Source organism: Eutrigla gurnardus (assembly GCF_963514095.1).
Source record: "Eutrigla gurnardus genome assembly, chromosome: 2".
Classification (NCBI taxonomy): Eukaryota; Metazoa; Chordata; class Actinopteri; order Perciformes; family Triglidae; genus Eutrigla; species Eutrigla gurnardus.
The window spans coordinates 19,881,719-19,905,945 of NC_139916.1; the positions used below are offsets into that span (position 1 = coordinate 19,881,719).

Here is a 24,227-nt window from a genome sequence, read left to right on the forward strand (position 1 = left end):
TAATGTTTTCGTGAATAAACATGCTTTATTTCATAGTTTAGATGTAACATGTGAACCTTATCAGAAGCATCTGTTAAACAATGGCAATCCGTTTCAGGCAATAATATGGCTACAGATCAATGGACATGAAAATCAGGAAAAAGTAAAAATCCCATGTCAAAACGTGACAAGATTGTGGAAAAACAAAGACACATAATGAGAAAAAAATATCAGCAGAAGACAAACTTAACTCAAGTGTGTTTAGCATTTAGTAATTCATTAACAGCGATGAGAGTACATACAAATAAATCAATATGAGCTATAAATCTGAATATAGTGTAACATATGCTTGAAGAAATGGCTTGCTTCTGTGTGTCATCCAAACAATCACTGTGTTACTGCTCAGAGAAAACAGTAGGTCTAAATGTCACTTCTCATGCGCCATTTTTTTTTACCAGGATTCATTATGGAATTCATTATTAGTTGATTGTCAAAAAAAAAATAAGCAGCAACAATTATGATGGAATAAGAAATGAGCAATGTACTGGTTCAAGCTTCTCAAATGTGATTACATGTAGTGATACAATACCCCGTGCACTATGGGGAGTTATGATGGGCATCTTTCATAATAATAATATTTCATAGACAAACAATGAATTGTTTAAACCAGAAAAAGTTCAGTGGATTAATGAGTAGTGAATAATAGGGCTGCCCCCTCGATTAGTTAATCATTTTATCTTATTATGTTATTGTTTGGATTTTTTAGAGGACAGCCCATGGAAGTAAGTGTTAGTTGTGATGTTCTGTTGCTGAGAACAACATGGAGAGATCAACATTAGTGAGGTAGTCTGCACTGTGTTGTGTGTGCAGATGAGTGGCTCTGTGGTGGCTGTAAAAGACAACATGTACCCATGAAGGGGACATAAATACAGTAAACGGGTTGTTAAGCTGAATGGATGGAAACCGAATGCATTGACTAGGTTCGGGTCAGTCCAGTTGTATATCAACGATAACGCCTTGTCAACACTTGCAAAATGCGACAAAGCGGCAAACATTCAAACTAGGAAAGGCCAATAACAGACTGAAGCTGCAATAACTGGACATAATTCTCATTTGTGCTTCCCTCTATGGACTGAGGCTACTGGACAAGTCAATAAGGATCAATGGTTGAAATGAGACTTTGCAATCGGCCAAACAAACAGAAAAACTAAAACACTACTTTAGTGACATAAAAATGAGGGGTTTTGTTGCGAGTGTTCAGGTCGGTGTCTGACTGGCTATCATGGTGTATATCATCATCTATCATGTTCCTGTTTATCAGGGGAGCAACATGTATGCTGGAACAATGAACATGATCAGGAATAAAATTTAAAAAAAGTTTCTGGAAGAACAGCTGTAATATAATAATAGGCAGAAGATTCAAATAGTGTATCTGATTTTAAAAAAATGATCAAGAAAACAATATTGAAAAACAATTTTCATGACAGAATGCTAATTAACAATGATTATCAGCAACAAAACTAAGTGTTAAACCATGACATCAATATATTGTGAATATAAAATTTCTTATCTCTATACCACCTTTTAAAAAAATACACTTTATACATGAAATCCAACACACGCATCTCACGTTCAGCGCACAACTGCAGTGGATCCCTTGAACACCTTAAAGCTACTGTTGAGTGTTCTTGCTAAATGAATACAGGTTCTCATCTTCACGTGTTTATCGTCTATAAAGCAAAACAACTATATATACCGATACATTAAGGTTGGTTATTCAAAGAAAGGATGACGTTTTCTGATTAAAAGAAGCATCTCTGTTTGATGGGAAGTTGGACCTGCGGCAGGTAGAGGTATGATGATGACATGATGATGGTTGTACTGTACAATACAAAATGTGATCCCAGCTTTGATCAGATTTGGGGCGAGTTAAAAAAAAAAAAAAAATGCTACAAGAACCATTCATCAGTCTTAACCATGTCCCAGCATGGTTTGCTTGTGTCTACATGGTGGACGGTGCTAAATGTGAACAGGTGAATAGATTTCTGCTTGGAAAAGCTGTTAGGCAGCCCTGAATCTGTTTAGATACTTGAAATTACAGCTTGCTGTAAAACAACTCATTCTCTCCTGCCATCCGTTCCTCATGCAGGCATGCGAAACAAAAGCAGTGAACTAGAAACAAATAAATGTTCCTTTGTCAAATGAAGGCCAAGCTATTTTACACCGAGCATGCAGCTAGGTGGTTTCAGTTCCATCGGTGCGGATATTACAACAGCATAGAGGCCTACTGTCATCGACTGAGGAAAAAGTGTGCAATACAGCTAATAAAAGACCAAAACTGGGCATTTTTACCCCAAAGCTAAAAATGAAAAGGCACTGTGAAGTCTTGGCTTGGTGCATATGTACAGTGCATTGCATGCAAGAGGGGAAAACTCCATGAGTTTCTAGTTTGTCCAAAGGAATGAGTGAAATCAGGGACCAAAGGAGGGAAAAGATGGGCCACACCTTCATGGCCATGGTTAGATAACGGAACCTGCGTTCTCCTGGGACGATGCCAAATCCATCCACACTTATTTGTGCTGTGGTTCAAATCTACAATTCCCATTTCCCCAAAAACACAACATCAAATCAAGATTGTTTTCAAAATTCACTGGATTCAATTTGCACCTAAAGATGGGCGTTTGCTTCTTGGAATGTTTGCAGTTGACCACCAGGAAGTCTGCTTCTTGAAACTGCAGACGTTTCTCTCTTTTATGTCACTTTCTGAGCTCATTAAAATCACGGAAGAACGATTCTTTGTGTGCTATTTGGTAAATAAATGATCTGAAACCCCACCGAGCTCCATGCATGGCTGATATCCAGCCCTGCAGCATTCAGACAGAGGCTCTCTTCTGTCGGATTCACTTGTGTACATCTCCAAGCTCTAACTGGCCCTGAAGCAGCTTAAAACATGTAAATGTTAACGTTTTTTTGTGTGAGTACATCCAACCTTCACCTGTATTATTTTCAGTATAAATACATCAGTAATCCTTCATCATATGTTTGAATAATGGAGATAGATCGGTAGGTTCAGTTAAGCGTTCAGCAGGTTTGCTGTGAAGTCAGTTTAAAAGTGCTGGTTGTCAGTGTTTCTGTAGTGCACATATACTACAGAGATACTACATGCTATGTAATGTGTCTGATGAGATTACACATACCACTGACTAACACAATAAGTCACAGGGATCGTCCGATGTCTTTGGCAGCACAAGATGAAGAATCAAAAGAAATAAAGATAAAGTGTGTTGCTCTGCTTTTCATTAACAAAAAACACCGGTGGTGGTCGTCGCTGCAAACCTTCGTTATGCTGACCGAGACACAGGTTATATAACAAGAGCGTGGGAAAATACTGACTATGAGTTTGGAACTTGAATAGTATGCAGTTGGAGTTTAAAACAAGAAGAATGTATTCGCTGAAAGGCTCTGGCAGCACCGTATCCCTTGGCATTTTGGTAACTAACTAGTGATGGTCGTAGGTGTTTATAGTGTATGTAGGACGCAACTTAATTACCCTGACACCGCGTCTCTTCACTGGCATGCTGGGCGGACCACAGGGCATTTGCAGGACAAGTCCTAGTTATTGGGACTTCAGTGTTGTCCCGGCAGAGGGCCCATGGTCAGAGAGTCCTCTTCGTCGATTGGGTCCAGCTGTTCGGTGCGCACAGCTTGAGTGATGAGCTGAAGCTCCTCGAGGAGCGTCTCGCTGCGGTACGCCACGCGGATATCAGGGACGTTGGTACGACGGATGTCGTTGCTCACAGGGCCCTCCTTCGAATAATTAGGGCCCAGCCAGTAGCTTTTGGCCTGGAATTAAGAGATATATGAATGGGAAGCATTTTGTGTATCCGTTTTGTAAATGAAAAGAGATACAAACCAGGTTACCTTGTGTGAAAACCCACTCATGAGGACGCTGTTTCTTGCCAGCTCACACATGTCACAGGAACTCAGTTTCCACACCTGAGTGGCGATGCTGTACTCCTCCATCAGAGGCTCCTGGATCCAGACAAACACACGGAGCCTCATCACTTCCGATCATCTTGCAATGTCTACCTTAAACGTAGGATGTATGTAAAGATTCAGACAAACTTCCTGCACACTGACCTTGGTGAAGTGGAACTGAAGAGGATCATCAGTGGACAGAGAGACAATGAGGCCTCTGGAAAGGTACTCGGGCAGCGGGTTGCGATGGTAACTGAGGAACAGACTGTTGTTACTCAGTGGTGACATGGCGATGCCAATTTGAGCCAGGTAGTAAAGATACTGCAGCACCGGGGCCTGATGGATATCAAATAGAGAGAGAGAGCATCAGAGAAATGGAATCTTCAATCTATATGCAAAGCCAAGCGGGACCCAAACTTATCTCTCTTTATGCTTCCTAAAATGTAAAATCCAATAAAAAAAAGATCCCATTGACTTTATTTAAGCTCTCTGATACCATCAGGTCTCCACAAAAGAAAGGTAGGTTTGCAAAGTAGGTTTAGAACAGTCAGCATGTGTTAGATGTTGTTTCAACATGTTAAAAACAAGCGTTTCCATAGCAGTCTAACAATCCGGTACGACCTCTCCTCACCTTTCTGAGCAGCAGTCCATGGGAGATGTTCTCTGATAACATGAAACCGGACACAAGGTGGTGGATCGGCCCCGCCTCCCCACAGTGAGGTCGCAGCACAAACGTGTGAAAGCCTCTCCGCCTGTGTCAGTGACAAAAAAACGACATTAAAGCCCTCGTGTTTTGCTTTGCAAACAATTATGCGTTTAAATGAATAGACGGCAGGTCTAACAAAGGCTTATCGTGCGTTATGGAAGTGTCCGGCTGGCCCGTACCTTCGCAGGTGGTTGAGCACAGTCATGTTGGCGTAGGTGTAGTAGAGGTAGTAGGAGTAAGGAGGGTTGTCTTCTTCTGTCCAGTCGGCTGGCAGCGGACTGTCAAGATTGAAAATGTGGTGCTCGGGTTTGGACTCATCGTCCACACTGTCGAAGCCGACCACCTGTGGACACGCAGGGGGGAGAAACGGTCTTTTGACTGTGAATCATCAGGATGGCCTGGATGTCCTGTGGAGTAATACTCACGTGCTCCAGGAAGAGATGCAGCTCAGGATGACTGCGAGGGTTGATTGTGACTTCAAACAGAGGCATGAAGATATTCTCCAACATCTCCTGGAAATTAGCCAGCTGCTTCTTTGTGTGGTACACATCACTGAGGAGGCCGTGAATGAACAGGGACATTTGTTGCTATCGCAGGGATGATCATTGTTTTTGTAAAAACAAATACATTTATTTCAAATACAGATTTCATTGTAGAGGCTAGAAGATATGACCCATGTCAACAATAGTTAAAAAGCACTTAACTCTCATATAGAAATCCTGACTGACTGGTTTCAGAATCAGATATAGATTTGAATTTGGAAAGCTGAATAATAATACTTTTAAATATAAAAACAGCTTCTGGGGGACTGTTTCTCATACATCATATTTTCAATAGTTTTGCCCACTAGTTCAGGTTGTGGAGGAGATTAGTTAATTTACTTGCCCTGTCAAGATCCCTACACATGTATACACATGTACAATATATATATTACCTGAAAGTCTCATCTTAAAGACTATCAAGCTTTTCCAAGCTTGCACATGCCCATTTTCTTTGGACTGTGGGAGAAAGCCGGGGTCCCCAGTGACACAGAGAAACCATGCAAACTCCACGCAGAGATTTACACCAACAGTGGGGCTCTGAGGTAGAGCAAGGTGGAGGGAGTACTTACAACAGACGGGGCACCTGGATGAGCCAGCGTACATTGTCAGAGTACACTCGATGTTTGAGGGCCCACTGAGCCAGCTTGTCCCATTCGTCCCGGGAGCGACCGTAGATGGACAGGCGTAGCTCAGAGTTCTGGTACTTGCTCTCCTCCAAGTCATACATCACCTCCTGGACAAGCAGTAGACAGGAGATCAGGGCATTTATTGATACATTGTTTGGATGAGGTATATAAATACTGTACATATGTATTTTTTCAAACCTTGACTATGTGTGCAAAGTATTTTCCTTCGACGTGGTTGTCGGTCTTGATGAAGATCTCTCGGAGGATGGATTCTCCAATGGGGTTGTATTTGGCGTTGAACTTGTCGAACCGATGGAACGTGTTGCGGTCCTGATACGGAAAGGAAACCTGTCACTCTATATCGAATGTGTTACACATTCAATCTATATCGAATGTGTTATACATTCAATCTATATCGAATGTGCTACACATTCAATCTATATCGAATGTGCTACACATTCAATCTATATCGAATGTGTTACACATTCAATCTATATTGAATGTGTAGCACATTCAATCTATATTGAATGCGTTACACAGTTTTCCATTGTAAACAATCTACCAAACAATATTTAGCACATCTTTGGTTAGACACTGTCGGCATCTGTTCCCATCTCTCACCGCATGCATGTCGAGAGTGTCGACGCTCAGGTCAAAGGCCGTCAGGTTCATGTTCTCAAACACGTCTTTGAGGGTCTGACCGCGGCCGCGCTCAATGTGAACGATCTCCTCGGGGTATTTCTTCATGGCTCTCTTGATGAATCGCAGCAGGTGCTTCTGATTCATGCAGGACGACGCATGTATGTGCGTGTCCACCTGTAGTTAGGACAGAGCAGAATATGTGAGAGGGTACGACCTTGGATCTCAGCCTCAGGTTCAGTCCTGGTCTAGTTGAACGTGGAGGATGTTGTCAAAACAGCAGTAATAGGTCGACTTTGTTTTGCCTTTCGTATGTTGTAGAAGTCTCTGTGTGGAACTTTCTTCTGAGCTGCCAGCTCCTTCATCTCATTCAGGAGGACGTGCATCTGAAATTTGGAGCTCAGGTACTGCAAGCGGCGGTAACAGAAAGACTTCCTGTGAACACCAGAACAAAAGAACACACGGGTGGATTTCATTTAAAATAAACTGTGAGCATTTAAAGAATGGGATTTGTAGAACGACGGTTTCAAAGAAACACTCACACTGGGCCGTTAATAATGAGGGCCATCATAACATTCATGTCTCCAATATACTCGTTCAGGTCGGGATAGGGCAGCTCCAGCTCTGTGCTTCTGAAAAGGAGAACAGTATAAAGGTTATATAAAAACAGACAAACTTTATTAATTAACATGTTGTCCTCCGGGTACAAACACATACTTGTCCATGTTGGTTTTCTTGGTGTAGACATGGACAACTCCACCCACCATCTTGCAACCATATTCTGTGTCTGCAGGCATATTCTTGGGGTCCTTGTCATAGGGGTGCGTCTTTGAGACGGGTGGGTGGACCGGGGCATCTGGGAAAAAAGGAAATAATGATGTTATATGATCCCAGGCTATAAAAAATCTGCTAAAGTGTTTCTCATAGGCTTTATGTTTAGTTCTGTGTTTGAGGGTCTGAAAGAGATGAGACTACATCAGCAGAGCAACAATATAAATGTACAGCAGACTATAGGGCAGGTTGAGTTTTTCTTGAAATATCGTGACTTCACAATATCATGAAATTACACTGATATGTGGGATATGTTTTTTGTTGTGCAGAAATCTTGCTGAAATGCATATGAGCTATTAAAGTCCAAAGGTTGATACATTCATTGAAATTATTTCCTGTTTCACTGAGTGGAATAGGTACATCACACCTACATGCCTGATCTAGATGAATACATTTGAAAGCATTATAGAATGCCTGAGAGCCTTTATGCATTATAATTCATTTTATTGTTTAGATATGAATTTTAATTTTGTATTTTCCTTAACATAAACAAAGATCTTTTATTAAAATATTCTTGAAACACTTGTAGCCTTTCTATTGACAGGTATTCCCTATGCTGCTGTACATGGAGTAATCAAAAATGCTCCATCACCTCATCTAGACTACAGATTCAGAGTGTGTAGCTCCACCATTACTGCCTCCTTCTTCCCAACTATAATAGAATATTTTTAGTGTGTGCATGAAGTACCAGCATCTACAGGGGTCTCTGCTATATCATCATAGGCTGTCAGATCCAGAGGCTTCATCCCGAGGTCCTGTAGGGCGTGAGATGTGGTCTTGCAAAAGGACTGCATGGATCGCTTTATGTACTTCTCCCGGATGAATAATGCCTTCACCACACACTTTGCAGCATCTACCAGGTCAGTGAAGGGCACCTGGCACGATATCAATACACAGTAATGAATTTTCCTTACAGCAGTTTATGTTTAATTGCTGTGGAAAACCAATAATAATCATAAATCAATCATCATAAAGCTCCTCACCCCGCACTTTTCCTCTCCAGATATTGACACCCGCTGGTATTCCCTCTCCATCGGCATTTCCCTCTCCTTAAAGCCATCATCAACAGTGTCCACACTCTTCTCCATCAACAGCCTTAAAGGATACAGCAGGAGGAGAGTTTAGGCAGAACGGATCAAGAGATGGAAAATGTGGATATAAGCAGGAGCAGAAAAGTATTTAGACTTTATTATTTGACACAATGAGTTTGGAAAGTATTCAGACCCCTTTCACTCTGATCGACACCCCAGAAACAAGGGGTTTGGTTTATTTTACACAAACGTCCTCGTTCACATATTCATTCAGACCCTTTTTGAGTATTTTATAGAAAGAATAGAAACTGTGGCATGGCAGCTTTGCACACATTAAGGTAATCAGACAGTAATCAGATTATTTGATGCATAAAATTAAGTAAATAATATCACAAACTTCAACAATTAATCTACAGAGCTGCCCAGTGACCAGGACTGTAAGAATGTCTCAGGGTTCACGGGACATTTCTTTACCAAGAAAACAGAAAATCAAATCAGGATCAATAGAAAATGCAAATACAGACTTTATACTTTCACATTTAAGAGACGTGTTGTCTTTAGAGAGTAAAAAGCTAAAAGGAACAAGGTATCCATTGTAAATACATCTAGTCATCTATCTATCTAGTTACCAGCAGGGGGAAGATGTGGTCCATTTCAATAGGATGATAATCTGTCAGCGACTCTGGAGTACTTACACCAGTCTTCTAATACTTAGACTAGACATTGATAGTATAGTAATGATGAATCCTGAGACATCCAGGTAACTCGTTGTCATGCACATTTATTAGAATACAAGCAAAGTGGAGATGAAGTGAAAGAAAGAAACAATCAAAGAGAAAAATCACTACGCAACACACACTCACTCCAAGTCTGCAGCACTGTCGATTTTCATGAAGTCCTGTTTGGCGCGGAGCAAGATCTCTGGTTCAAGCCTTGTGGAGATGCACAGCAGCGCGGGGTAGCGTGGGCATGGCAGGGGGCAGATGGGCATCAGAGGTAGTTAGAAGAAATCAAGCACACAAAAGGATAGACACCACATACAGTATATGCACAACCACACACATGGACACACACACATGGACACACACTCACAAAGCACATTGATTATTCGGTGATAGAGGAGATAGGCACAAACATAAAACATTATACCCAATCACACCCTGATTGGTAAACATGGGCTTACAGGGTGGCGTGTCAGATAACCACCCAAACAATTGGTGGTGCAGACAGCGTCAACCCCGGCAACCCGAGAGAGAACCCACCTCCTTTTGTTTGCGTAGAAGAAGATTGAACACCAGGACAGATGCAATGTGCTGGCTAGCCCAGTTAGCTGCAGTTAGTTTACAAACGGGCATGTTGAAACTGATAAGCATGTGTGCACGGGTCAAAGCTGTGTAACAGGTGGGGGAAGGGGAGCGCTCTGTCTGTCAGAAATAATGTTAAGAGTTGATCTCATTGGCTTTTTGTGTGTGGCGTGTTTGCATTTCCTCACTTGATGTCCTGGCTGATTTGCCTCTCGAGGCGGTGCCGTCGCTCCTCCAGCTGTTCGATGGGGCTGTTCTCCGGGAACTCATACGGAGCGCTCCGCATCTCGGACTCTGCCATGCTGCGTGTGAACAGCTCCTTTGCGCAAACATAAATTATACCATTAATAAGGGTCATAAAGCAGGTCAACTTGGACAGATGGAGCACTCACACAAAATCACCTGCTACATACAAAAAGCCAGAAAAGGCTGTGGCAGATATTGATCTCGTCTGATTCCAAATAAGAACTTTGATAAACTCGTGACATAGTTTCATAATGTTTTTTTGCAATATTCTTGATTTTACAGGCAGTAAACATCAATTTAATATTATTCTGAGGTTCATTCAGTAAATTAACAAAACAATCTTCTTGTGTTAAAGTTGCAAGATATTGGAAGCCAGCATGACAATATAGAGTTATTCATTTTTTAAACTACTTTTAAAGATTTTCAGAACTTGTCAACATGTATTTTCATAACTGGCCAAATTTCACATTCAAACAAAAACCGGTAACAGTCGATTCAAATATCTGAATGTCTGGAAAGCTTCTTCATGGGTGCTATTCAATAGTGCTCCCAGGTTAAGATAATTTAGCTTCGCTGTACCTAAAAAAACTGTTATCAGTGTGGCTTTGAATACTTACTTCGGCAATCTCTTTGTACTTTTCTTCCATGGATGTTCGCAGGTCGATTGGGTAGTGTGTGTGAGAAACGGAGTGTGATCGCTGGGGCTTTAGGGGCTTGGGTCCAGATGCACCACACAGGTCTGCAGGCAAACAGAGACAGAGTTAGAGTATGTGATGTAAGACATGGAGCCTCAATGACTTCAAAATCAGAACTGATTCATTAAAGAGTCTCGACTTTCAGGTCTTTTTAGGAAAAATATGTAATGTAACACTGCTTTTTTATTTGTAAAAGTAAATAGTATATATTTTGAATAGGTTCCATTTGTCCAGAGACAGTTACATCAACTCTATCTCTCATCCTTTACATGTTGGGTAGTCATATTTAACCAAAGTAAGACGGTGACTTATACAGAGCTAGATGTTTCTTTTATTTGTCTGCTCTGACCTCGTCAAAATTAGATTTTCAAATGTATAATTAAAATCATAATAATAATACACTTAATGTATACAAACGTAGGTATAAAACTTAAAAAACAAAAAAAGTACTAGGCTGATTAGTAGGCCACATGTTTAAACCTGGTATTTCTGTAGAGATTACACTAAAATGATTAGTATTACACTATTTGTAGAATTAGATTTCAGTGGTGGCTGCATGGGATTGCTTCACTTCATTTTGTTTTTTAAAGGGTAATGATGCCAGAAAATGAGGGAATGGGAGCTCAGATTGTGTGTAAATGAATGCTGAGACTCATGTAATATGAATATGCATTAATTTAGATAAGAAATATCAACTTTCCACAAACAGCAGTTATCTTTTATCACTTCTTTTTATGAAAAACTAGAAGAAAAAGGCAAATTAGATCTTCCACCAGCTATTACAGGAGTCGCTGTAACACATAAACTAATCTCCCCAGACGCAACCAAAGGCAAGCTATCAAGTGTTTTCAAGATTGAGCGATCTATGGCCAAGAATATCCTACCTTCAGCTACATGGTCATATTATCCCAATTGTATCCACACTGAAGACATCAAACACAATGCCGTTTGTTGCAAACAGTCAGCCAACAGTCAAGCAAATATCTGGGATAGCCATGATTACCTATGAGGCTCTGGTGACAGCGGCTGTGGATGCATGGAAATCCTTGTGATATGTCCAAGAACAGAAGCCGGCTGAAGTAGAGACAGCTGTACTAATAGATACTGTGTCACTTCAACCACACACACACACACACGCTCACACACTTAAGAATTGCCCTAACCCACATGTACACAATGACACATGCACACAAACACCTGTGAATGACACAGAAGGGCCTTCCCCACTCTAGACCTGCTGCAAACAGATGATGCCAGCTCCTCTCCAGAATAAACCAAAAAGACAAGAGAGGAAAACCAACAAAAGACATAATATCTTAGAGTGACACGGAGGAAAATCAAACTGACTGATTCTTGTGTGCTTTTGAAAGACAGCCATGATGTTCACCTAAAGAGAACCATAATGTAAGTACTAGTTATGTGCACACACACACAGTCTTCTGGTTTTGGGAGTGTAATGTCCACTCTCCATTATCGGAACTGGGTCTGACCCGTCCGCCTCTAAGGCTGTGGAGTCAGGAAGGCACAGCATGGGTTTAGTAGCAGAACATTACAATAATGTACATCAAAGCTTTAAAGGATGGGACCATGATCTGATGAAGATCATATGCTCAAGGACATACATCATTATAGCTGAACCAACACTGGAGTTTTGGTTCAGCTATAATGGATAGGACAGTTAAAAAGGAATCTTACGTAAACACATAGCTTTAAAAGGATTCCATAAAAGTTTTTTAAAGAAATGTGACCACAATATGTATTGAGCAGTTTTCTAAATTACACTTTCTAAATTACCTCTATTATGTATTTGTAATATCTGTACTAACATTTAATGCTTGCTGCCAACATAATGGCCATCAACCCATGCTTGTGCAAATATGTCTTTGATAAACTAATAACAGCATGGACAATTTATCAGACTATATCTAGAGTGCACAAACACGTGTGGCTATAAAGACATGTCCATTTTCACGTGGACAAACAGACGACTTAAAGTATATAGACACACAAAAACACCCCCAGTATAGTATCCATGTAATCCCTCTGCCTGTCCACCACAGATGACTCTTAATCCAGCACCCCCAACTCCATTTATCTCAGTGACATCATGGTAGCATAGGTCTGGGGTCTAAGGATAGAGCATGTCGTATGCTGTACAGATTGTAAAGCCCCTTGAGGCAAATTATCGTGATTGAATGTGATTTGTGATATTAAGCTGTATAAATAAAACTGACTTAACTGGTAGTAGAGTAGGGAGCACAGACATTTTACACATCTTCACAAGAAAACACAACCACACGGGGAGAAACTCAGCAGACTACAAAATCACAAATAAAGGAAAGCAGAAAAATTACATTTTGCACCAAAAATCTTTCTGTGTGAGTTTTGACTCATTCTGCTCAGCATTGTGATACCTCTATGAAAAAAACACTCAAAACCAACAAAAATACAAGCAAGAGACAACCATCAAACAGAGGTTTATGATGGGAAACTTCAAGAAATACCAATTAGTCATAAAGGCCTGTATTATTACTTTAGTTAATAGTTAATTTATATTATTATTTATTATTTATATTGGAAAATAAATATAGACAGGTAAATGAAAAGGGGTACTGTTAATTTGTCTTGACAGTGTTATATATCTAGAATGTGGTCAATAAAGATAAATGTCTTTGATGTCTGGGCAATGATGGAGTCCAACCATAAATAAACACAAGCTGTAGACTCTGGGCTTGCCCTTGAGAAAAATACAATCTTTGCAAGTCATTTGGGAAAGAGTGCATAAAGCGTTGTAGTATTTTTTTTTTTTTTGGTAGTATTTCTGTGAAGCCTGAAATAAGTCCTGTTTTGTTTGTTTGTTTGTTTTCACCACTGTGCAGATCCAGACTTCATGCCAATGAGTTTTGGCACATAGACAGGCCAACACGCCCAGCCTCTAACCTCGCCTAAAAAAATGCTGTTTACTCTTCTATTTTAGAATTAAATGCTTCAACCCTTCCGTCTTCATGTAGCCATCGTGAGTTAATTTCTTAGACCGGTGAGTAATATTGACAAAGCTTTCCATCTCAGCTTTCTCTCACAACCCTGGGACCTGAGTCTGCACACCACCCACATGGACTACCCACTCGTTCTTTTGAACCCTACCGGAGAGACAGTCATATAGAATCTGTGGAGCTGCCTGTGTTCTGCAAGGATCAATACAAACCTTCCAGCTTGAAAAGTGGACCAGTTTTGGGATTGCCATACCAAAGCAGTCAAACAAAACACTGTACAATAATGAGATTGAAAAGTATTCCAATACCAGATCAATCTAACTAAACAAGGAATCTCCGTCTGTCGGTATGCCCTTCACATATCAGGAACCATCCATCCAATCTAGTTCATGCTTAGTGAGTGTAGTGCTGGGGGCCCAAGCATGTGCAAGGGTCGCCGTTGGTGCAATTAGGACATGCAACATGTTCAATATGAATAAACATTGACTAAACAAGCGATGTCACTCTGTGCTGCAGTGGGGGTGGGGCTCCAGGACTCATGCATAGTCCGCAGTAGGCCTCTACAAGCCATGGTTCATTGACTGCAGTTCACTTTTGCTGCTGGATATACTTACACTGCAACCAGGCTCTTCCTCGCTTCCCTGGAGTCAAAAACTGATGGAAGAGGGGTTGCTTACAACACTGTACGCAGCATATCAAGCAATCCGAACACACACACACTCCAAATGGGCACGACTCCCCACAATGCTGCAAGCAGCAAGAATGGGAGCCAAGCAATTGGTCTGTTCCAAATGGCCACGCCCAAGGTGGCCCTCCACTAGTCTATATCAACTTGACTTTTAGTTTCTGTAAAATGAGATAAAGTGTATTTTGACAACATAAACTACTTTGTGTGCCACAAACACCAAGTCCCATTAGCACATAAATTGTCATCAAAGCTTCCTATCATGATAAACAATTTAATACCCAGAGAAATAGTGAGATTTAGCTGCCACTGGAGAGATGACAGATTGTTAGACAACTATTCCCAATGCAATGTCAAGGAGGAAGTCTTCAGCACAATAACAACACCCAAGGTTACTGGCATTTTGATGAAAACATTTGGGTCTTCTTCTTTCACTGCCTCTTCTGCATGGATTTCAACTCGTTAAGCACACAGAGCAACAGTGAACAAGTTGTGGCACTCCTTGTTCTCTTTGCCTAAACATTAATAATTTGTCATTAGCCTTGACAATAGACAATAGATCTTGTCATCACAATAGGATTCTGTTGGTACATTGATTACTCACCTATGTAAACTCCCACACAATCGGCTTGTGTGTACAAATCAAATAATACATATAAATAATTATTGATATTAAATATGAATACAAACACGGTACAGGTTAAAAGTCATGTATAGCCAGGGATGTCACTGTATGCATGATTGGCATTGGTATAACAATGCCATAGTGTCCCTTAGTTGCGATTGTGGCTCCAATGTTTAGAAAGAGATTTCCCTTTATTCCCCGAGAGGAAGAGTGATGATGACACACGCTTCAGACGTTCCTAAGCAACCACAGATGAGAATACAGCTCTACTTTGCGTCTTCATTTTGAAAATATAATATCAGAATTAGGGATCAGTACAAGGGAACAAACATCATGAAACTTGCCAAGTAAAAACCACTGCCTGCAAATTCTCGTTTTTTTTTTTTAACCCAAAAAGGACTCCTGGAAAGACAAAAATACATGTCGAGGCATGTAGAAAAAAACAAAGATAATTCACAGTACAGTGGTAAGAGAGGTTTATATTTAATGCTACTCCTTGGACCTTTAAAACTGAAATCAGTTTACAGTATGTGTTTGCTCACACAAACTGCCTGAAGAGTACAGTGTTGATGAAGATGCAGTTGATGGATAAGATGCTTATCTCTTTCAACTCTGCTGCAACCACCATGCTGATTTACTACATGTGTCGGCACACTCACGAGGATCTCTGCAAATAATCCACTGGGCAATATTACCACATGTTATAGGACTGTAATGACCAGCAGCAGGGACTACATGACCCAAATGTCCACTCACTGCATCAGTAAGACTCTGCAATAAACTATGGCACACATCAAGCTTTCTGAATATCAGCATCATAGCAACAGAGCAACCGAACAGATGCATGACGTATTCTTCCCTCTCTCTTATAGAAAAATTAACCCCAACCACCATTCCTATATTTCCTCCCCCTACATGCTGTCTGCGCATTCAAGGTAACTGACACCTCATCTGTCACTATGAGCTTGCTTGTGAAGTATTTTTGGAGTGATAAGTACCATGACTGACAAAGAACTGCAGTAACTTCTTCTAGTAACACAGTATTTACATGAACAGACTCCACCGTGCATGGTGCTGTTTATCATGAAGCAACATATAGGTTACAGTACCTCTATCCCCCTGTCTTGTGCTGTTCTCACAGTCTCCGTTACGGTCGCAGTGGCCTTGTCTGAGCTCCTGCGGGATGCTGGGACATGTAACTAGGCCTGGGACAGCCGATGCACCCTCCCCCCGCTGGCACAGTGCAATAGAGGGAGAATGACAGCAAAGAGGAGAGACAGGATACGCTCTCTCCTCAACACAGGCTGCTCTAACACCAAGATCACACCATCCACTCCTCCTTTTCTCCTCTCTTTGCTGCTCCTGTTGTAACTGTCGCCGCCTCCAGTGCGCTAGTGAAGCAATGCTTTCCCCCCCGCTTCCTTCGGATTCTCTCTCCCAGCCGCTGTCTCTCAGCTGCTTCCTGGATTACACAGGGTTTTCAGCGCATGAACACCGCTGCCTTCGAGCTCCTCGATTTAAATACTGAGTTGGAACATACCACGTGGCAGAAAAGGGGAGGGGACAGGGGTGAACCACTTTAGGCCCTATTGTGCTGTAAAATGGAGGAGGCCCTGCATGTCTGGCCACTCCCACTTCTCCTCTACCTCCCACTTCTTAGTCATTGTACAAACCTTTTGATTATGTTGTAAACACCAGTACTTAAAAACAATTAGCACCTTGTCCATGTTTTTATTACACATAGATTAAATAAATATTTGATAGTAGTATAATAAAATATATGTTTTGTTTTAGTGACTTAATGTTTACTGATATTACACACGGATAGTTGTATTCTGCTTGCTGTTGTTTTTAAATGCAGTGTGATCACATGTGTTTGTGAGGATGTATACATGCAAGTGAGTTCATTTACAAATTGCATGCCATGTTACTTTCTATACCGATCACATGATGCCAGGGGAGGCTGTTTCCTTCCTCTATCATGTGACTGCTGTCCGTGCAGCACAATGAAGGCCTGTCTGCTGTATTTAACAGTATATAACACATTTACTTTTAAAATTCTATTTTTAGTGGACTGTCAGAGAGTAACAGAGCAACGATTATCAAGTCTTACACAGCATAGCAGTGGCAAAGCTAGCTAATGATGTGCTAATACTTACTCTGCAAATGTATAAACATAAGGTTTTAGAAACGTATATCTTCTTCCAACCTCTCCGGGTGTATAACCGCTTCAGGCACATTTAACCACGAATAGCTTAAAAATCTACAAAACAAGCCTGATTATTGAATACAATAGAATAGAATTAATTTATTAATCCCAGACTGGGGAGTTATTTTGACACGGCAGCAGTGTATCAACAAAAACACTCCAACTATAACTTTAAGAACAAGATATATACGGTGTATAAATACAGTGCAAACATATACAATAAACAATAATAAACGATACAAGAATAAACAATAGCTATTATAATGAAAATAGAGTCCAGAGTTTTGTCTGTCAGACAGAGTTGAGAGAGTTTTTGCAGCCTGATAGATGTCAGACCCTGGTCAAAGTTGACCAATGCTACATTGTGATTGCTCAGTTTGCGTTTGAGGGGCAGAACTTAGGGAAGGGTCAATAATATAAACATATGATGTATTACAGAGCTAAAACATCTTAGAGATTAAACACAAAAATGAACTTAACTTGTCCAAGATAGTTGGTTTAAATAATCTTACAATAATTAATTAAAAACAGAAATCACAATGAATAAATAAGAAATGTCAAAGCCTAGAAATCTTTCATAAAGTAAGAACACAAGTGTCCTCATTCCATAAATGCCTGTGGTGGTTGTGGTGTACATCTTGAATACAGAGCTTAAAAATAGTTGGGACTGTGGAAGAGAAGAATAACTAATCTAAGACAGGCTTGTACATACATAGGTTGAAATGTATCCAATGTTTGCTCTTTTTTGCACTTGCCAGTTTGGCACAGGACATGCAGTTGTTTTCAGACAGCAAGTCAATCAACAGAGGCTGTTGTTGCAACCTTAAGCCAGCTCCAGCATCAAAAAAGGCTTTTATTTGACATGAGTTGGTCTTTGGAGAATTGTAAACCTAAACTTCATAAAATTAATTAAAACATATTCAAGCAAAATAGAATCTTTATGGACATAATCTTCTTTTAAAATAGATTACTAAAAACAATCTGGAGTACATCAAGTTTATTTGCATGTGATAATGACTTAACATTTGTAGGAACTGTGACCTGATCCCTATTTATTGGCACTGACATGTTTAAATTGCCACTTAGATGTATTAAAGAAACATAAAGGCGTAGCCTCAACCTTTAGTTATAGAACATTATATGTGAACATAAGTCTTTATAGCGGTTTCTACAGATGAATGCTGTCACTTCTGTCTGGTACATTACATAAATATGAATTAATTCATTTGGTTTGAATGCAGAATAACTCACATTCCATTTCTTATTATTCCTCAGCATCTAATCTCTTCTATCTTTGAACAGAAACTTTATTCAAGCTTCAATGTTCCAGTCAGTTAGAACATGATGCTGTTACTTTTCTCATTCACACCTTTAATATTTTCAGAAATAGTCAATGAAAACCCATTTCTAATTTTCCAAATACTCCGCCTTCTTCACACAGATTACATGAATGCAGTGTAGCTTCAGCTTTAAAATCTGGAATAAAATCTTTTACATACTCTTGGTATTATTCAACTAGGACATACATATTATTTCTACTGCTTTCTTATGCATTTAAACCAGCAATTCAGCGTATAGCATCAGCTTTTCAGCATTCAGCATGTACGCCGCAATTTCTTCAGAAATTACTTTTTAAGTTTATGGTATCACTTGAACGTGTACCAGCTTTGACGTTTTGTTCAGAATTTAAAGAATGAAATGGCATCCCGTGTTTAGGGTAAAAGTACGTGTTTTTGCTGCCAAAAGTCAGAGAATGTACATGTACACTATCTTTCTTTAAATTGTATTCCTTGAAAACAACCTGAGGTTTGGTGTCATTTTCAGCCCCAGCTGCAGCTTTAATGCTGTTACCTCTGTTGTTTCAACAAATCCTTTTCCCAAGACACCAATCAACAGAGCAAGGGGGAGTAGCCGTTTTTGACTCCCTTTCTCAGAGGAAAACAAGAGCTGGCATTATTGTTATGGCCCTCGCCAAGCAAAACTAATCTCTAACCCTGCACAGAAAGTCCTGTGTGAATAAAACAAGACACACATTCCAACAAAAATACACATTCCAACATTCAGACTGATGCTGTATATCTATCTCTCTTGCTGAGTCCATGAGGAAAGTTCTCAAAATAATAAATCCTCCCTACAGCCCAAAAGAAACTGAAACACACATTCAAACTCTCCCACCAGTCCTCTGTGATAATCCTGAGCCATGTCCAGACACCAAAACTCATGCCACCTCTCAACATATCTGAATATAGCACTGTCAACATGTGGCCCACTGTACTTAGCACTGCTCTGACATTGAGAGGTTAATACCCCATTCCTGCTACCAAAGGTGTGTCAGGGATCAAAGCGGAAGGTAATAAAACAGTGTTGCTTCACAGAGGTGGTTAAGTAAGGAGGGTTCTGATAACACACAACCGGTTCCTCTGAACATTGATACAGGCTCCCATGTGCATCCACACACATGCTTGTTTTTTTGGTAAAACTGCAATGACAGAATGTTATGAAAATTATAAAAAATACTAGATACAGAAAATCTGTATAAACCGTTTCGTAATGCAAGGTCAAAAATTGTCCCAAGGGGACATCATAAAATGTGTGGGTTTTTAAAAAACAAAAAACAACAGTTTTAGACCCAAAGACATCACATTTACAACAGATATACAACGGAGAACATCCTCACATTTGAGATGCTATAGGACCAGAGGCTGGATGGAATATGACTGAAAGGATGAATCCATTAATCGATGATCAAAATAGTTGCTCATCTGTTTTCAGTCCATCGAATAATCCACTAGCCATTTCAGCTCTTGATTTTTTAATAAGGAAAGCTCAACTTTCTCACGAGGATGAAATGCACAGCAATGCACAAATGCAAACTCAATGACAGGGCATTTTTGATGATTGCAGGAGGGACTGAACCATTGGCTGAAGTGACAATTGATATGATCTATTGATTTGTAGCCCACATCTCACCCCACTGTGCAAGAACATGTGATCTACTCTAAGAGCTCATCAGTTAACTGTAAGTATGTGTTAAAAACCACTGTTTGCATCTTTTAACAATGCAGTGGTGGAGATCATTGACCAGGGAAGTAGTGGGCGAGCAATCCACCGTCTCATTGAGGTCACAGTGCAATAAAAAAAAAAGTCCTGTCAAAACAACAGCTGAGACTGGTTCATCTGTGATCAATGAGGTGGATTAAATGAAAATGGATCTTTATTAGGAGTCATGCTGAGAGCAGAGACAGGCCAAAGCAGCATGCTTAACTGTACCGCAGCAATGAAATACAACCCGTCATAACTATGTGTACAAACACTGTCAGCCAGCAAATCAACCGGGTGAGACATGGTGTGTCCCTTAGCATGATGTTGAGTAGCTGCTCTGAGCTTGGGTGTGTGTGTGTTTATGTTGTGATGATGATCAAAAGGACAGATCTTACGGCTCTGCTGGCTATCTACTCGGCCCAGCAACAACAGGCCCACCTGTTGGTGTTACAGCGTTCAAGGCCTTGGTTCCTGGTCCTCCAAAATCCCTACTCCAGAACTGACACGTTACATCAGAAGCAAATGAGCTATCGATATCAAAAGAAAGCCATGGATATTTCCACCCAAGACGAGAGACACTGACAACCAGCCACTTGTTTAAAGCTGACTTTACAAAGGGACTCCCTCTTGTGGTCAAATGGAAAAGTGCAGAACTGTACTTAAGTAAATATGCTTTTAAAAGATGCTATGTTTTGTGAGTTGCCATAATTCTCATATATGTCTCCTCTGGTTTCCTCAATGCTCATAACCATTTAACAATCTCAATATTACCTTTGACCTTTTCAGCAGAAGTAGATAACACCTACAACATGTGTCAACACCCACATCCTTAACTGTGAGGTTATGGTGCCCTGGGCAGTGTCTCCTGTTTTCACATGCTTCAGGTTGAACAGGTTAAAGTCTATAAGGTAACCACGTATAGATGTGCTAATGATTCAGTAAGGAAAGACCGTATGGGGTAACAAAACAGAGCTCATATGACTTGGCAAGTCATGAGATACGGCATACTCATTCATTCAAGGGAGAAGCTCACAGAGACAAGTCATGACAGGGACAATATTTCTGATAATCACCCGGAGCAGGGGGCCTATTTACCAGACAGTCTCCAGATAAAAGGTACAGAGGGTGTCGTGTGAGGGGCCAGTAAGTTAGTGAAGATCAAGGTAAAAGTCACAACAGAAAGTGCAGCAGTGACTCATGCCGGAGAGAGGAATCCCCCCAACCTCTCTCCGACAGATATCAATAGCCCCTATACCTCACACCATATAGCTTTGCCTGTTAACCCAGGACATTAAATATCCTGCTTCATGTGATGCAATGAAGGTCCAGTGGGAGAGAACAGCCTGCAGGAAGAGACATATTGCTGCAGCTGAGAATGAGTAATCGATGCTTCCACCAGCAAATCAAATGTACAGGAGTGAAGGAGATAGATTTCATTAGAAACTAAACTAAACCTCCAAGATTCTTGAGAGGGAAGATGACGCTGCAGAGTGGAGCCATTTCTGAGGGTGTAACACAGGAAACACTCAAGGCTTCAGCTGAGGACATGGATTTAACACCAACTGCTCAAGCTACAGCTACAGTAGGGTTTTCTGCACCAGCACTTTGGCATGAATGCTAAAAGGCTGGCGTGGTCAGATGGAAGCGCTATAATGGGTGGCCTACATGTGGCTCTTGTGACAGGGACTGGGAGTGCATGAGGGCTCAGCCAAGCAGCTAATTGAGAGGACTTAAATGACTGCATGGATGGAGAGACCTCTAAGTTATTTATTACTGCAGCAAAGAGAGGCTTCCTCAGCAGATATCGTGTAGTGTGTGTCAACGTGCGTTCCTGCTTTTGATCTGCTGCGGCATTCCTCCAAACTCTGAACATTTGTGCTATGCTGTGGAGAAAGTAGCTTCAAATGAAATTAATATTAACATTTAACTGCCTCCTGGATATACTGCCGTTCTAACTTTCTAGTTTCTCCCCACAGAGACCAGTTAAAGTCAACTTCAAAGCTAATCAGAGCTACGACCCTTTGGCCTGCACCCCACTAACTAAAACACACCAATGAATCCCCTCCTATAGAATAGAATTAATTAACTAATTAATAGACCACCGTGTGCCAGTAGGATACAAGCGACAAGTGACAAGAATTAGGAAACTGCATTTATATATGTTGTTAAATGGACTGCGTTGTAATTCCATTCTTATTCATTTTTTTATATATCCAGAAGTCATTGTCACGATAGCAATCTAAAATATACTCAATGAGACTGAATCAAAGTTTCTTAGTTATCACATCTGGAATACTAATGGGGGAATCTAACTTAAATGCATTGGGAGGATGAAATACAGTATTCTTCAGCTGTAGTAACAAAACTTATATGAAATAATATCTCATAACTCTCAAACTTAAAAAAAAAACTTGAATCTAACTTCAAACCCATTCTAAGCATTTTTAGTAGCAGTTTGTGGACAGAAGAACCCGGGATCGAACCAGAATGTCCAGCTCCATCCACAAAGTCTCAGCTGCCCTATTTGGGGGGGGTTATTGCAAACATGAGAAAGGTGCAGTTGCCAGATAAAACAACCCACTGCTCTATCTAACCGAAGCTGATGAGATAAGGAGAAGCCAGATGCATAATAAACCATTGCTGCTACAAGGGGAGGGTAAAGACGCCCACTAAGGGCTTACTATCCCTTTAAGGTCCAGACATCACCAAATATTCCTTCAACCCTCAAAAACTGACAACTTCTTAAAAACTGTATCTCCGACATTTACGCAAACAGGTAAAATATGTTTAAAATAATAACCTCTAACAGGTTTTACATCGTTCATTAGGTCAACACTGGGGAAGAAATGATCAACTCAATAATGGGAACATACGCATCTATTAGAGCGGGCAAACCACGTAACAGCTATCAATGGAAAACATTGCACGAAGGCAGATCCTATGGTATAATAGTAATCTTTCATCAGCATGCACAAGCAGTCAGATGTATGCATTTAAGTTGAGCAGTATTGAAATGTATCAATTGAATTTGTGCTTATTTACAGCAGAGCGTTACTGACCAGTCAAATTATCGCTTGGTTTGAAGCTAAAATATTTGCTGACTAATCGATGAGTTCATTTAAAAAACTAATGGAAAATGTGTATTAAATGTATGTTTTTTCTCGATACATGCATCACCAATAACAGGGTTTGCAGTTCTCACAACATGCAATGTGCTTTTATCCATATTTTCTGACATTTCACACAACTAAACAGTGAACTGATAAATAAAAAATGGGATCATTATCAAATATTCATGAAGTGTATTACATTACACAAAGCAGCATGCATGCTGAATGCTAAACATACGTATCAGTCAAAGCATCAAACTAATGAGACCAACGCCTCAACAACAGATACAAAACAAATCTGAGCAAGCAACTACAGTTGCAGTGGTCCCCACCTCTGGAAACTAAGTTTCCCCCTTTACTGCTCCTGGTGAGCAGCATGCATTCTTGCGTCCCACTGCACAAGCATCCATGCTATTTTCTGACTCCGCATTCGTGTAAGAGCTGAAAGTTCCCACTTTCTTTCTATAGGAATCCGTCTCCCCCACACTCACCAGGGCTGGTGGTGCTCTGCAGGCTCCCCTTCTTGCGTGACTGAAACGTGTCTTTAGGTTTATGCTTCCCTTGTCCATCGTTGTTGGAGGAGGAGGTGGTGGGAGAGGCTGACATCTTGCTGCCTGGGCTCCTGTTACTGCTGGAGCAGAGCGGGTGAGAGCTCTGCAGTGGCCAGCAGGGGGAGAGAGGAGCACTAAAGCTGGAGCTCTGTCTCATGGTGGGGTAGCGGGGCGGCAGGACGCATACTGGGCCCAGAGAAGCTCCTCTGCAAAGTTGGCTCCTCCTCCTAGCCAGGAGCAGGTCAGCAGGCATGCTGCACAGCGGCAAGCTGAAAGGCAGCCCAAGGCTTCCCTGGCTCCTGCTGGGGGCCATCCTCCTTGGTTGCCCTAGCAACCAGGGAATGAGCTTCCTGTAGCCAACGCAGGGAAAAACAGCCACAGAGGAGGCCATTGCAGATCAAAGTGTGCAGCTAGCATGACAGCCAGCGAGCATGG

At 40.9% G+C, this 24,227-nt stretch overlaps 1 protein-coding gene across 3 annotated transcripts; it reads right to left on the reverse strand.

Annotated features, from left to right (window-relative positions):
- Positions 1-3: 3 nt before the first annotated feature.
- On the reverse strand, positions 4-24,227 carry ampd2a (adenosine monophosphate deaminase 2a). 3 transcript variants are annotated; one of them, XM_084036748.1, is made up of 18 exons: positions 23,733-24,223; positions 10,500-10,621; positions 9,825-9,955; positions 9,196-9,264; positions 8,285-8,396; positions 7,990-8,176; positions 7,188-7,326; positions 7,013-7,102; positions 6,776-6,905; positions 6,453-6,647; positions 6,030-6,161; positions 5,775-5,938; positions 5,089-5,215; positions 4,843-5,006; positions 4,589-4,709; positions 4,120-4,293; positions 3,901-4,011; positions 4-3,822 (listed from the first exon to the last, which is right to left on the reverse strand). In XM_084036748.1, the coding sequence occupies exons 1-18, from the start codon at positions 24,181-24,183 to the stop codon at positions 3,607-3,609; spliced, it is 2,835 nt and encodes a 944-aa protein (XP_083892874.1). In that variant the 5' UTR covers positions 24,184-24,223; the 3' UTR covers positions 4-3,606. The 3 variants fall into 3 exon arrangements, with proteins under 3 accessions (XP_083892874.1, XP_083892876.1, XP_083892875.1); XM_084036750.1 differs by lacking the exon at positions 23,733-24,223 and adding an exon at positions 15,990-16,145; XM_084036749.1 differs by lacking the exon at positions 9,196-9,264 and having other exon boundaries at positions 23,733-24,227.